General features: G+C 38.3%; 1 protein-coding gene across 3 annotated transcripts in view; it reads right to left on the bottom strand.

The window, feature by feature from the left end:
* KANSL1 (KAT8 regulatory NSL complex subunit 1) overlaps window positions 1-15,494 on the bottom strand; it is a 169,559-nt gene that overhangs the window by 119,096 nt on the left and 34,969 nt on the right. For all 3 annotated transcript variants that reach the window (XM_059997145.1, XM_059997144.1, XM_059997146.1), the window contains exon 2: window positions 4,935-6,309. In XM_059997145.1, coding sequence (XP_059853128.1) covers window positions 4,935-6,226 — 1,292 coding nt within the window. In that variant the 5' untranslated portion in view covers window positions 6,227-6,309. The remainder of the gene's footprint in view (window positions 1-4,934; window positions 6,310-15,494) is intronic.

Genomic DNA, 15,494 nt, shown 5'->3' with positions numbered 1-15,494 from the left:
AAATGCAAAAAAATGGTGCTGAGAATAGCTCCATCAATGTTAAAGACAGAGCTGTCACAATTCAAAGTAGTTTAAGCCCTAGAGATCAATTTCCTCATTTATATTAGAAAAAGTGGTAACATGATTAGCCCTATAGCTAGTCTGTAGCAAAGAAGGGTTAGATGTTAGGTTTCCAGCTAATAGACCTCTCACTCCATCATTCTGTGAAAGGACAAGGAATAGGAAAATAAGGACAAATCAAGTAGACTGCCACCTTTGGCAACATCATCTGTGAATACTTAATAAATTCAAGTATGAGCTATAACACAAAACATTCCACAGTAACTAAAAAGCAAAATCAACAAACACACTAGTCATTCATTATACCCTTAAGTCTTCATGAACAACTCCAAAAGGGTGAAATTCCCCAGAAACATATAAAAGTCACTGCAATCAAGACAATCAAAATTCAAATAACTTCTTTAGTGTCACTAAACTGAGCATCTAGTTTATTTTTACTCAACCCTGATCTGGAACAGACTTCAGGAGGCTATCAGACAAATAAAACATAGGTTAGAATAAATTTAAAAAAATAAAAACATGAAAATAAAACAAGAACAGGGAGAACAAAACGAAGCCAAGAATGAGGCTTAAAAAACAAGTACAACAGTAAGTCCTACAAATTTGGCTCTAAACTTCCAAAAAGCCAACAGGAAAATGGAGACCTAGTGAACAACACAAATTATAACAGCCAGGTAATAAAAACAGACTTAAAAGCTTAGGAAAAAATACAATTATTCTTGGTTGCATATCTTTGCCCTGAAGTCCTTATAAAGAAGGCATTGTGTAACATAAAGATGTATTTTACATATAAAACAACATATATTTCTGTAGTCACTAACAAAATGTTTTATGGAATTATTTTTATTCTAACCTTCAAGATAAGCCTATGGTAACAGTTTACAGAGTTTTTTGGTTTTTGGTTTTTTGCTTTTAAGGGAAAAGAGGTCTACAAACTATCCAGGTACTCAGAACACTGATGATCTAAGAATACATTTAAGAGAATAGCTGGAAAAGAATTTTTTCTTTACAGGTACTTACTATAAAAGTTTACAAGCACAAGAGTAAGAAAATGAAAACTAAATTCAGCAAAACTAGGTATAGGTCCAGGAATTCCTAACAAAATAGCAGAACGAAACTCTTAGAAATGAGAAGGAGGAATACAAAGAAAAACTGAAGTGAAGAAGAGAGTGTGGGCGCACAAGCACACACTCAACAGTTCTTGTTATAAACACGAGATAACTATCAATAAATGCTTCTATTCATACTTCTACAATTAAGAATTAAACACTGAGGTATTTATTGAAACATACAGCTTCCTTTCTAGTCCCTCGATCAAGAAGATGACGTTTTTAAAAAGAATGGTATAGCACAGGGAACTCTACTCAATGCTCTCTGGTGACCTAAATGAGAAGGAAATCCAAAAGAGGGGATACATCTATACGTAAAGCTGATTCACTTTGCTGTACAGTATAAACTAACACAATATTGTAAAGTAACTACACTCCAATCAAAAAAAAAAGCCAAAAAAAAAAAAGAATGAAATGCCATTTGCAGCAACATGGATGGACCTAGAGATTATCATACTAAGTTAAGTAAATCAGAAAAAGACAAATACCATATGATACCACTTACATGTGGAATCTAAAACATGACCCAAATGAACTTATTTATGAAACAGAAACAGACTCACAGGCATAGAAAACAAACTTATGATTACCAAAGGGAAAAGGGGGTGGGGGAGGGATAAATTAGGAGTTTGCAATTAGCAGATACAAACTACTATATATAAAATAGATAAACAAGATCCTACTGTATAGCACAGCGAACTATATTCAATACCCTGTAATACACCATACGGAAAAATATATGAAAAAGAATATACGTAGATATATGTATAACTGAATCACTTTGGTGTTAACCAGAAATTAACAAAGCATTGTAAATCAAAGTATTTATACTTCAAATAAAAAAAAAAATTTTTAAGATGATGTTTAAATTCCTGCTCATTCCACAGTGATGTTACTAAACAACGATATAGGTCAAACTCAATGTAGTGCAGATTTTCCAAAGTAGTAGTTACATGTACCAAGACAGGAAGACATACAAATATAACATTTTTGGATAATTTTCCAAAAAGAACTTAAAATAAAAAGGTATAACAGTTTTAAATTAAACATAAAATCAGTTAACCAAAAAAAAAAAAACAAGGAAAAGGAAAGAACTTCTCTAAACATGTCTCATCCAGCAATATTAGAATTTACTAACTGTAAAATGATAAACACAAAATTCTCAACAACATATAAAACCAATCATTCTGCTACTGCTAGCATGTGCCTAGGATTTACAATGAATCATTGATTTTCCTCTTGGAACATAGGAAATAAGGAAAAACACACATGAATTCTTGGTGAAAGCTTGTAATTTTCAGAGAACCATCCACTTGTAATTTAAGCAACATCATTTAAAAACAATTCATTTCAACAGTCTTCTCTACTAAATATTTTCATTATGGCTGCTCAGACTAAATCTACTGACTTTATCTCTGACAGTACTTCAGCAAAGGAGTGAAATACTAGACAGGCTACTGTAAGAGGTAAAAAGTTGAAATTCACCAGCTGGGTCAAGCTCCTGAAGAGTTAACTAACTTCTTATTCCAGGACTCAAGAATTATAAATCTGGTTATAAGATTTGGGAGGGACTATTAAATCACAAAGAAAAGGCTTCTCAGCATCCAGAGAACCTCCCGGGTTTTTTTCTTTTTTAATCAAAGCAATGCGTCCACTCTCACTGGCCAATTGCTGAAAATCTTTAAAATACTCAGAAGGTCAACAAACACCTGGCTAAATACTAGCCTTAGGAGTCAATTGGGTAACCTTGCTTAACAAGAACTTAAAAGTATTTACACTTTACTGGTGGTTTTGTCAATAAGTTCATATATATCATAATATGCAAAAAGTACATTTATTTGACAGTACTTTTAGTGTCCAAATTGTCCTTACTTTAATATGATCTGAAGATGGAAACTCAACTTTTTAAAGCATTATTTAGTTGATTTCATTGTAAGAGGATTAAACTGATCCCAAAAAGTTTCCTAAAATGATCCCTCAGTTGTCCTTATAATTCACACCCTATCAATCAACAAACCATTATGTGAGAAGAAGTGAAACGAAGTGAAATGGACTAAGAGGTCTTTTCAAATCACTAGACTTACCCCATGAAATAAAAAAAGTTCTCTCTTAGGTATTTTGATTTCACCGGGTTGGAACAGTTACCCACAACATTACCAAAACTCAGAAATGTTTCCAATACAATGTATCCTGAAAAGATTACGCTCATAGAGTCTAGGTGTTTTTCTTCATCAAATACACAAAATAAGTACAGGAAACTTAAAATGTTTCAACTACAGTATGTTACACAAAATTACTTTTAAACACAAAATATTCAACTGTTAACCAAGATTTCTTAAAACACTGGTTTACGCAGCAAAGTCAGTGGGGATAATGCCACAAATACTGGCAAGCTGATTTAAGCTACTAATCCATTTAAGGAACGGTAACTATGTTACAGCAGTAGCAAGGCTCTGAAATTTATTTGCTTTAGACCTGAATATAGAAATGGACTCTTGAGCACAGTAAACTAACAAATGGTAATGGAACTTGGTCTATGAGGAAAAAATACAGCAAAATTATCCAGATTTTTTCACTCAAAATAGAAACAAAAAACAAAATTTCATACTCGGATACAGTGTTATCCATGTGAATAACATAAACAAAACTGAAAAAAAAAGGAAATTTACTTATGCTTAAAAGCATAGCTGTCTCAACGAATTCTCCAGTGAAAACCTTAGTCACCTTTTTATTTCAGGCAAGGGAAAGCCAATTATTCCAACATATCCACCTATTTCAGCCTTCTCTAGTAATCCAACCTTTACAACATCCCTACCCAAAAAGGAAATGAAAAGAGGATCTACTAGTCAACTCCCCTGCCCTTGTTTTCCAACTACTCTGTTTACTCTCTCATAAGTCTCGATAAATGTACATTGATCTATCTTTAAGGAGATATATTTTACTTCCTTATCTGTCAGGAGCAGAATGCAGGGTCAGGAGGGAAGAACAAGAGTAAAGCACCTCTGGCTCAACCAGGTCCATCTAAAGTGCCACACAAAGCTTATGAATAATTTTCCTCAAACCAACAGATTTTGAAAATCCAGTACAAATTTATCCCAAATATGTCAATACATTTTACTTAACTGAGAGAAAATAAAATCCAAATCTGATAAAGATGGTTTCTTTTAGGGAGAGAATGAGGTTGTGAAAGCAGACTGTGCTTGGAGGCAACCTATAAAATATTCTGAAGCATTTTCTGATTATTAGTCCTTAAAACATACGGAAATCTCAAGTGTTAAAATTAAAGACTGGGTACATTCTCTGCTGAAAGCTCAATTAGAAGCAACTATAAATTCCAGCAAACTTAACTAGGTCAACTAAACTTTTGGCCCCATTTACTAGAAACAACAAAATGTGAAGTCAAGCCTTATAAACTTACAAAAATATCCTACATATAGTTTCAAAAGAAACCTAATTATTCACTCTGAAAGGATGGGTACACTTTTACAAATTGGAAGTCTTCCAGTTTTTTCTTAGTAAGATTTCAATGGGAAATTAACAGCTTTTACCCTACAGCAACACAAACGCTGTACCAAATATACCTTCCATTTCTTCACTAGCAGGTATACATGCATCCACCTACCTAAAATTAGGAAAAAGACAAACGAAAGAAATCTAGGCACCTATATACAAAGAAGCCCATTCTTCCCATGATGGGAATTCACCAACTCTTTCTCTCTTGTCCAAACATTTCCCAAGAATGACATTATGCATGATTCTACTCACAGGGGTAAGTGGCGCTGCTCAGGATCAGCTCTGGTCAGTTCTTCTTCTTCAATATCAGACTCTCCCCCTGAACTACTGTCAGTGACGTCTGAATCAAATGCTCGTTCACTGCACCTCAAGTTAGCTATACCACTGGCTGTAAATCTGTCCAATTCTTCTGAAATCGAATCACTTTTCAGGAAGTTGCTAAGTCCCTCTGAAGTGGCGGTCTCACTGGCAGCTTTTCTCAATGCAGCTTCAGCCTTTCGAGTTAGCATCAACTGGCTCCGGGGCTTCAAGGATTCCAAGTTTGGCAGTTTGCTCAAGGTTTTCTCTAAAAATCCACCCAGCTGATGCTGTATATGCCTCTCCACCTGCTTGGCTTGCACAACCTGTAAGCGTTTCTGTAACCTGCGGGCACGGCTCTCAATATCAGCCTGCCGCCGTAGTAAAGCTGTTATCCTTGTGTCGGAATCTAAAGCACTGAAAAGAATGGAAGACAGGGGAGACTTTTTACCCTCTAATTTGACACCCCCCAAGTTAGAACTGGAGTCTGTGTCAGGTGATAACCTACTGCTTCCTTGAAGTGCCGGCGGCTGTTCCATGGAATTTACAGAAGATTTGTTTGCAGTGCTATTATTGCTAAATATCGTTGTGTGTTCTACATCAAGGCTTCTATGTGGAAGAGTGCAATTGGTCATACCCCCTTTCAAGTCCCCAGATTCAGATGCCACCACTTCACCCCCCTGAAGAGAAGATGACGTGAGAGCTCGTTTTCCCCCATTAAGGGGACTGGAATTGTCGTGATCAGAATGTGTTGAACTTTTAGTCAATTTCTTCGCCAACCCATTTACAGGTGCTTGTGGCAGAGTTGTCTGACCACTTGTATTCATGGTTCTAAGATTTTCTAAGGAAAACTCCAAAACTGGCTGTCTCCCCAACAGCTCAGCTCGGAGTTCATAGGACTGAGATAAGAGAGGATGAGATTTAAGTACTGTCTGCTTGCTGAAGACACCTTGCAATTTCAACGATTCCTTTGAGGGAACAGATGTTACATCGGAGCAAAGATAAGATGCCACCAGTGGTTGCAGCTTTCCCAAGTCTTCCTTGTTAGGATTATTTCGGAAGTCTAGACTGGGGTCCTCTGCAGCAATGGCTTTTCTTTTGGTTCCGTTGGCAGCAATAAGGATGTTGGCGTTGCCGTTATTTTCGGCACTGCCAGGGGACAAAGTGGAGGATGGGGGAGCCAGTTTGAACCGGATATGGTGTGCTTCAGCTGCTGCGTCAGTGAGAGCGGGCGCCATCGCAGCCATTCAGCACAGAGAGACAGGAAGTCCAGCCTCTCCCGGTGCCGAGGCCAGCTCCACAGCCCCTTACCGCCTCCCCAGAGAACAGACTAGAAGAGAAAGAAGAAAAGGAAGTTAGAAATACAAGCACGTTAGAAAACAACACACATGTTTTTAATACAAACATTACTTGAGGCTGTTAACCAAACTCTGCCTCCAGAAGAAAAACACTCAAACCAAAAGGGGAGATGTGTTGGGGCAGGGCCACAATCTCTGCACAAGAGAAAGAATTCCATCCTTTTTTGTCACTTGTTACCATAAATTGAAAGTAGCCACAGACTGTTAAAGTTAAATCATCTGCATCTAAAAAATATCTTTAAAACTTCTTGAAATTAGTGAATTTAAAGCAAATGTATCAAACTAAGCACCCAGTAATTAAACAGAAAAGAATTAGTAAGGAACTCCTCATCCCTACCAAAGTTTCTATGCCAATTGTCACAGGTCTGTACATTTTTCTGGCCAAAGGATCCAATGTTCGTCAGCTTCCCACTTCTCTGCAAGACAGATTATACTAAAAGCTTAATTGTATCACACCTGTGTTACCAGTTCACTTCATCAATTTTCTTTTCTTTTGCTGTCCTCAGTATGGCCCACCTCTCAAATTAACTGCCCAACTGATGTGTCTCTTTCCTTTACCCGAAAGCTTCTTGAAATAATAGTTATAGGGCTTCCCTGGTGGCGCAGTGGTTGAGAGTCCGCCTGCCGATGCAGGGGACCTGGGTTCGTGCCCCGGTCCAGGAGGATCCCACATGCCGCGGGGCAGCTGGGCCCGTGAGCCATGGCCGCTGAGCCTGCGCATCCGGAGCCTGTGCTCCGCAACGGGAGAGGCCACAACAGTGAGAGGCCCGCGTACCACAAAAAAAAAAAAAAAAGTTATAAATAGCTGCCTCTGCACTTCTCACTCTTCTATAATCTGGCTTCTACCCCTACTGCTCTGGCAAAGGTCACCAGTAATCTCATCATCAAATCCAATGCTCAAGCCTCAGTCCGCATTCTATCTGACTTCTCTGAAGCCTTAGGTAGTGCTGACCACCCCACTCTTCTTGAAATTCTCCTTTCCAGACGTCCTTGACAACAAGGTCCATTCTTCTGCCCTCTTCTCTCTCAACTCACTTCCTTGGCAACAACCACTATAGCAACATGGTAAGGCCTCCTAGCACTCAGAAAAACATGCTCAGCTGCACTAATCAACATCCCCACCTCTATGTTCCTCAAGCCCCCTGAAACTCAAAACTGACTTTCTTTTTACTCCTTACCCATTTCTATTATCTCAGGTAATGGTATTGCTTTCATTTAGTAACCCAAGCTAAAAACCTCAGCCATTTGCCACTTCTTTATCCCCTTTGATTTATCTGGTCTGAGAGTAAAAGGAAATCTATGCAAAGAACTAAGCCAGCTGTTCCTAAAGTGTGGCCTATGGACTTCTTGAGAACTCGAAGACCATTTCAGAGGTCCACAAGATCAAAGCATTTTCGTAATAATATTAAACGTTATTTGCCTTTTTTCATAGTGCTGACATTCGCAGTAAGGGTGCAAAAACAAGTCTGAGCAAAACTACTGGTACCTTTGCACAATTCAGGGCAAAGGCACCAAACTACTAATAACCACTGGTCACTGTATTCTCTATGCATTTAAAAATAAATCAATAAATAGGTTAGTACCACTGACCTTTGATGTCCTTGGTGAAAATATGAAAATAATGTACTTTATAAAATCTCCACTCGAGTCTTCAGTGTGTGTGTATATATATATAGGTATACAAATATTCTGTGCAATGAAAGGGAAAGTAGACATAAAGCACTTCTGCTGCTTTAAGAAATCTGAGAAAAAGCACTAGTACAACTGAGTTACAAGCTGAACTAGAAGCTTCCCTTCACAGAACACTATTTTTACTTGGCAGAACAACTGACAAACTATGATTATTCAGACTTGAATAGTTAGCAGACATTTTGTTGAAAATGAACGAAGTGAACCTGTCACTTCAAGGAAATCCAATGATGATGTTTGTTGCCAATGAGAAAATCTGAGTTTTCAAGCAAAAGTAAGTATTTTGAAAACGTGTATCCACCACCATGAGCTTGAATATTTCCCCAATACTGAAGTCTTGATTAAGTAGACTACTGCTGATATTAGTGAATGAGAATTTGATACCACATAATGAAATGTGTCAACCTTTGGAAGATCTGCATAACTCAGTGAATGACCAAATGACCAAGATCGTTAGAAACGAGTGCATGGGTAAAGTAAGTGCAAGACAAGCCAATGGATTAATGTGACAGAGTATGAAAAACTCACTGAAACAGCTTTAGATTCCATAGTGCAGCTAACCTTTATGAAACTACTACTTGCCAAGTTTGAGTACAGTATCAAAGGATAGCCACACTTTAAAAGGCTATTTAAATACTCCTCTCTTTTCCAAACTACACATCTGTACAAAGTCAGATTTTCTTTATATAATTCCAAAACAACATATCACAATAGAATGAATGCAGAAGCAGATAGGAGAACCCAGCTGTTTTCTATTAAGCCAGACATAAGATTTGCAAAACTGGAAAATAATGCTATTCACACTTAATATTTTTTTTTGTTCTGGTAAAAAGTTATTTTCAGGGCTTCCCTGGTGGCGCAGTGGTTAAGAATCCATCTGCCAATGCAGGGGACATGGGTTCAAGCCCTGATCCGGGAAGATCCCACATACCACGGAGCAACTAATCCCGTGAGCCACAACTACTGAGTCGGTGTGCCTAGAGCCCGTGCTCCACAGCAAGAGAAGCCACTGCAGTGAGAAGCCCCTGCTCCCGCAACTATAGAAAGCCCGTGGGCAGCAAAGAGGATCTAACGCAGCCAAAACAAATAAATAAAATTTAAAAAAAAAAAAAAGTTATTTTCATAATATGTAATAGGTTTGTTATTTTTAAATGAATTCGTAAATTTTTTTTTTTTTTTAATTTGGCCACACTGCGTGGTTTGTGGGATCTTAGTTCCCCAACCAGGGACTGAACCTGCGCCCTCGGCAGTAAAAGCGCGGAGTCCTACCCACTGGACCACCAGGGAGTTCCCCGTAAATAATTATTCTTTGAATTTCTCGAAGTTTCTAATCAACTACTGATAATAACCCATAAAAGTTCTCTGTGGTTTTCAACATTTTTTAAAAGTGAAAAGAGGCCTTGGGACCAAAAAGTTTATGAATCACTGAACTAAACGCAACCTCCTCCTCCCTCAAAAAAAAAAAAAATGACAGCAACTTCCAATTTGGTCAAACATTTTATCTTTAGATAACAATCAACATAGGACGGTAAGCCCTGTAGTACTACACTAAGATTCTTCATAGTATGGCAATTCAAATCGTTAGTATCGAAATATTTAAGTAAATGACTGAGAAAACATCCGTACAAATACCAATACACTTATAGGTCAAATTTGACTAGTGCTCTATGTAATTGCCAAAATTTTCTCACTCTAAGCTTATAATAACTTTAACAAACATCCTATATTCATTAAACTAGATCTTCTGGGGATTACAGAGTTTTATCCTCATGGACTTTCTAGCATATGGCATTCTGTGTGACTGTTCTACATCCACTTTTCCTATTTCTGATTTTAAATTTAAAAATAATTCCTAATGTAATAAAAAATAGTTATGTTACACTGGCTGAATTGACAGATGAACCAATGTAAGTTCTTTATTCAAAATACCTCAAGTCAATTTTATAAAAGGTATTTTCTCCCATAAACAAAAATCACTATCTGATCTTTCCCATCAACTCAATATCCTCTTTCGCACTGATATCAATATACAGTTGATACTGGCAATGCAAGGAGGCACATTATCAGTGCCAGATGATTAATACAGCATATGAGAGTAGATGTAGCCTACTACCCCAAAGCACTACAGTTAAGTCTCAGAAATAGCAGGAAACAGCCTCCCTCTGGGGACTCAAGCAAGGGCACAGATGTTACACAGCTTCCACAAAACTTACTGACGAAAACTCATGTTCACACAGTTCAGGTAAAAAGAGGGGTGTAATTAACTTCACACCACAGAGGTACTTAAGCAGTAAACATACCAAAGTTATTTCAGAATTATTCAGTTCTTAAAAATTCACAACTTAAAGAAAAACCTGCTGACTCAAATCCCATCTGCTTCAAGATTTCTCTGACCCTCCGCAAGCAGTCCGAGAACTTGACATTAATCTCATACACCTCAAAAGCGAATTTATTTTGCTTACACTCCGTCCTTGGTCTCAATATCCCCATAGGATGCATTGCAAAGAGTAGTTACTAAAACAATTGTCTCAATAAATAGGGAAGGGGAAAAGTGAAGTCTTCAGAAGAAATTCCATTCCTAACTCCTAAATCTTTATCTTTCTACACCAAAGCTGCTGTTAAAAATATACATATTAAAAACTACACCCCTCTCCCTTCATTGACTTGAAACGCTGTGCTGAGATGCAATATTACTCCCAAAGACATTCACAGATAAGGGGAGCCAGTCCAGGTTCACATCCTGGCTCCACCTGTATTTAAATTATTTAACTATTCTGTTCCCTCAATTTCCTCGTCTGCAAGAAACAGAGCTGACCTCAGAAGGCTGCTGTGATGATTAAACAAAATACTTTCAATTACTTAACCTAGTGCCTGGCACAAGCACCCATTATTTGCATTGTTATTATAACCTATAGACAAAAAGCAAATATTACTGAAACGAAAAAATGTGAGATGAAAAAAAAAGGTGTTAAAAAATAAAACACATACTATGACCTCATTTCTCTTTTAAAATGTAGGTGATAAGATTCTTTTGTCTTTTATTTTCTGGCTTATGTAATGTTTCCACCATAAACATGTATTGCTTATATAATAAAAGGGAAGCAAGCAAAAATAATGCAAATTCTTAAAGATCCAAAAAACGTGAATAAGGCAAAATATCTTTCTTAAATTTAACATAATGAGCAAAATGTTGATTGAAACGATTCCCATCCCACTTGAATCCCAAAAAACATCACTACTCAACAATTCAGAGCAGAGAAAAACTGTCAGACTTAAGCAGTTTTACAAAAACAGTTTATGATAAATCATCTTTCTCCAAAGAATACAAAGCATTAAAAGCTATAATTACTTACTAATCCTCATAACAACCTGGGTGGTAGGTTTCGGGCTGGGATTATAATTTCCAATTCACTGGTGGGGACAGATAGTAAAGTTATATGGTACATTCAGAATAAAGGAACCTAAAATATTCCAACTTTTTAGTTCATCTAATAAACCACAATCTGACCAAAAAAAAAAAGATGGAGCTAATGTACTTGCTGTCACTGACATAAATTAAGATTCAGCAGTAAGTTTGAAGAGACAAAAACAAGGGCTATCTTATCAAAGTCCTTTAAAAGGCTATAAAAGTTTGGGCTAGGTAATAACAGTTTCCTTCCCAGTTCCAAGGAAGCATTTTGGAGACTGGAAGATGTCAAATGGGTTCAGCAGGCAAACACATTTAGGAGAAACTTCCTTGATGAAGATTCACAACACACTTCATTATACTGAATACTCAAATATTTGCAGCTTTAACAAATAAACATCTTTTTTCCATTACACCTATCAATATCTTGCAGAACACTGTTCTGAGGGATACAAGTTAGAATAAAGTCCAAATATGTGACCTCTAGGGTGCCTTCCTGTGCTTATGATTCTATTATTATAAACTGCAATACAGATTCAAGAACAAACTTCCACCTAACACAAGCAGCACTGGGAAGCTGAAGTACACCCCTAGGACAGAGCTCCTCAACATCAGCACTACTGACTTGTGCCAAATTATTTTTCGTTGTGGAGGAAGGGGATCTCTCCTGTGCACTGCAGGCGGTTTAGCAACATCCCTGGCCTCTACACGCACTAGATGCCAGCAGCACTCTCCTCTCCTATAAATTATGACAACCAAAAATGCCTCCAGAAATGACAAATGTCTCCCAGGGGGCAAAATCACAACCCCCAATTGAGAACCACTGTCTAGAGATAGATTATCTCTATAGCTACAGATGTCTGTACATGTATATATATATTTCTGTATATACAGATTTCCAGAAAGCACACATATCTGGCTGCTTCAAATAGTGCAAGTCAAAACTAACTCCACACCTGCAAGTGAGAACCACGTCTTATTCCTTGTAAATTCCCAAGACAGGACTCCAGTTACACAAGAATAAACTGGCAGCATCCACCTTGCAAAAATGTTGATAAGCTGCCGGGACCCAAAGGGAAGTGTTTGGCCATTTGGGTGGCCAACAATCGCACTTTCACTGAAAACAGAAGCAAAAATCAAATGGGGGACAAGAAGCTTGCCCATAATGTGGCTTCTACTAACCTCTTCCCACCATCACCTCATTACTCTGCACAAAACAAAGAAAGAAATAGGCAGAGGAAGGATGGTTAGGGAAGTGTCTGTGAAGTTATCAAAATTTCAGCTGAAACCTGAAAATTAGCTAAAATTTCATTATGTAGAAGGCTGGGGTAAAAGAAGGGTAATGTGGCATTCTAGTGAGAGGAAAAGGCACGGGAAAAGGCAAAACTGTGGGAAAACATAGGATATCCTGGAGGGTGAAAGAAATAATCAATTTGCTTGAAATATAAAGCATATTGTAACAGAGAAAACACTATAGAAATAGGTGAAAAGGAAGTTTGAAGCCAGATCATTAATGGACAACCTTCAATAGCCAGCCTTTACTCAGACTTAAAGGCAGCAGAAAGTCATTAAAGGTTTTTCAAATGGGGAGTGACACATGAGAACTGTGCTTCAGAGAGACCAGTTGGGTAAGACAGATTAAAAGAAAGTAAAAAGTCAAAGACCAATGAAGAAGCTACTGCAATAATCCAGATAGGATGCAACAAGAATCTCAACCAAGGTGTTCACCACAGTGGAATGGTCGAAGTCTCCTCCAGGCTTTGGAAGGGCCCAAAGTCTGCAGAAGGGCCAAATAAGTGACATAAACCGAAAAGGTAAAGGCTCTTAAGAGAGAAGGCTGTCTTTTCCTTCATAATTTCAGCTCCTTTATGATAAAAATCTCTCATTTATTTCTCATAAAGCTGTACAGGTGGCAGGGGGGGCTGTTCAGTTTTGGGGTATCCTCTCCTTTCCTAACAGTGCCAAGCCAAACCCAGCCCGCGTCTGCATGAGCTCACATCTAAATTATCGTAACAGCTTCCTGACTGATGCCTCAGTCCTCTAATCCATTCCGTAATCCATTCTTTTTATCGCCTCTCTTCTCTACTCTAGAATAACTCCTAGTACCTTTCTCATGAGTCCAAATTCTCTGAGATGAAACTTAAAACAATATCAAAGCAAGTGCATCAGTTGGCTTAGACCTAGAACTCCCTACCCCCAGATTCAACTCCATAATCTTTGCCTATGTTGCTGCCTCTACCTGGAAGGTTCAAAGCAAGTGCATCAGGTGGCTTAGACCTAGAACTCCCTGCCCCCAGATTCAACTCCATAATCTTTGCCTATGCTGCTGCCTCTACCTGGAAGGTCCTTCTACCCTTTAAGCCCAAAACTTAATCCTTCAATACACAGCATCTCCACAACAACTTTTCCAGACTATTCAGATTCACATCACTTTCTTCCTGCTTAAATTGTACAACGCACTTAAAGCCATCACTCAATTAAAATCATCTGAATGTTCCCTAGTTGTCAATTTATTAATATTAATTTATTCTATTTCCGAGACAGGGGAAGTTCCTTAACATCCCTCTTTGCATGCTCACTAACTTTATCTAGTTAGGGCTTGGTACATAGTAAGCATTGTGAGTACTTACTGACAGGGCTAGAGTAGTCAAAACAGACCTAGAGGTAGGCTTTCACGTATAAGATTGTGCTAAGCAGAGAAAGATGAGGAAATTCTAATCAAGAAACTGACACGGGCTTCCCTGGTGGCGCGGTGATTGAGAGTCCGCCTGCCGATGCAGGGGACACGGGTTTGTGCCCCGGTCCGGGAAGATCCCACATGCCGCGGAGCAGCTGGGTCCGTGAGCCATGGCCGCTGGGCCTGCGCGTCCGGAGCCTGTGCTTCGCAACGGGAGAGGCCGCGACAGTGAGAGGCCCGCGTACCGCCAAAAAAAAAAAAAATTAAACAAAATAATAGGGAAGGATTTGGGAGATGATCCACAGAACTTGGATGAACCAAGTGGTACATGTGCAGCTTCTCAAGAAAGAGAGGGAAAAAGCAGCTATGCAGTGCTTTGTGATGAAGTATCAAAAGCTACATTATGGAACACACTGGAAAGTTTTTTTTTTTGTATTTCTTTTACAAATGTGGATTTGTTATGGAATACAACAGGGAGTGGGCAGCAAAATTTTTATTATAAAGCAAAGAAACAATGTGGACCTCACCACCCCAGTCCCTAACACTTTCTATGCCAACAGGGCAGGGCTTCTTAGGTTTTATAATTACTAAGGGAATCATAGCTCTGGCTGGAGAATAGGTTATTATTATGATTGCTCTAACGTTCACTAACATTTACTAAATGCTCTAATGTTCACTAACATTAATTGACCTTTTACTGCGTCAGTCACTGTGCTAAATGTTTTACATACACATCCTCATTTAGTCATCACAATAACATTATAAGACGAGTATGTACTCTTATTCTCATTTTATAGATAAGGAAACTGGTGCTCAGAAGTTAAGTAACATGCCCAAGCTCACACAACTACCAAGCTGCAGAGACAGGATTCCGATTCAAATCTCTAACTGTAAGGCCCATGCTTTCTTTTTTTTTTTTTAATTGAAGTATAGTTGAATTACAATGTTGTATTACCACTATATACAATGCTAGGTCTAAACTGGAAGGAGCTTAACTGCTAGACATGAGGTTTTTGAATTTTAGTCTTTATGGGAAAGTCAATGAGAAATACCAACTGATTATCTCCAACAGACATTTTATTAAAATGCCTACAGCATTCAAAGCCCCACGTAAAGACAGACACTCACTGTGATCAGGGAATCCTGGGGGGACCCTCACACAGGCTGAGAGTGGGTGGGGTCACAAAAGGCTTCCCGGGGCAAAAACATCTAAGTTGAAACCTAAAGAATAAGGAGGGTCCAGTATCGCCCATACAGCTACTTCCAACATCCCTATCCCCAACACCAAATCCAAAACCAGTTCCTGCCCCTCAACATGCCCCATGTGAATGAATCCCGATCTCAATCACTGATTTACCATCTGATAGACATCTTACTTAAACATA

The sequence above is a fragment of the Delphinus delphis genome, chromosome 19 (genome assembly GCF_949987515.2).
Source record: "Delphinus delphis chromosome 19, mDelDel1.2, whole genome shotgun sequence".
Lineage (NCBI taxonomy): Eukaryota > Metazoa > Chordata > Mammalia > Artiodactyla > Delphinidae > Delphinus > Delphinus delphis.
Note: the sequence above shows the minus strand (reverse complement) of the source record. Positions and strands in the feature narration are given on the sequence as shown.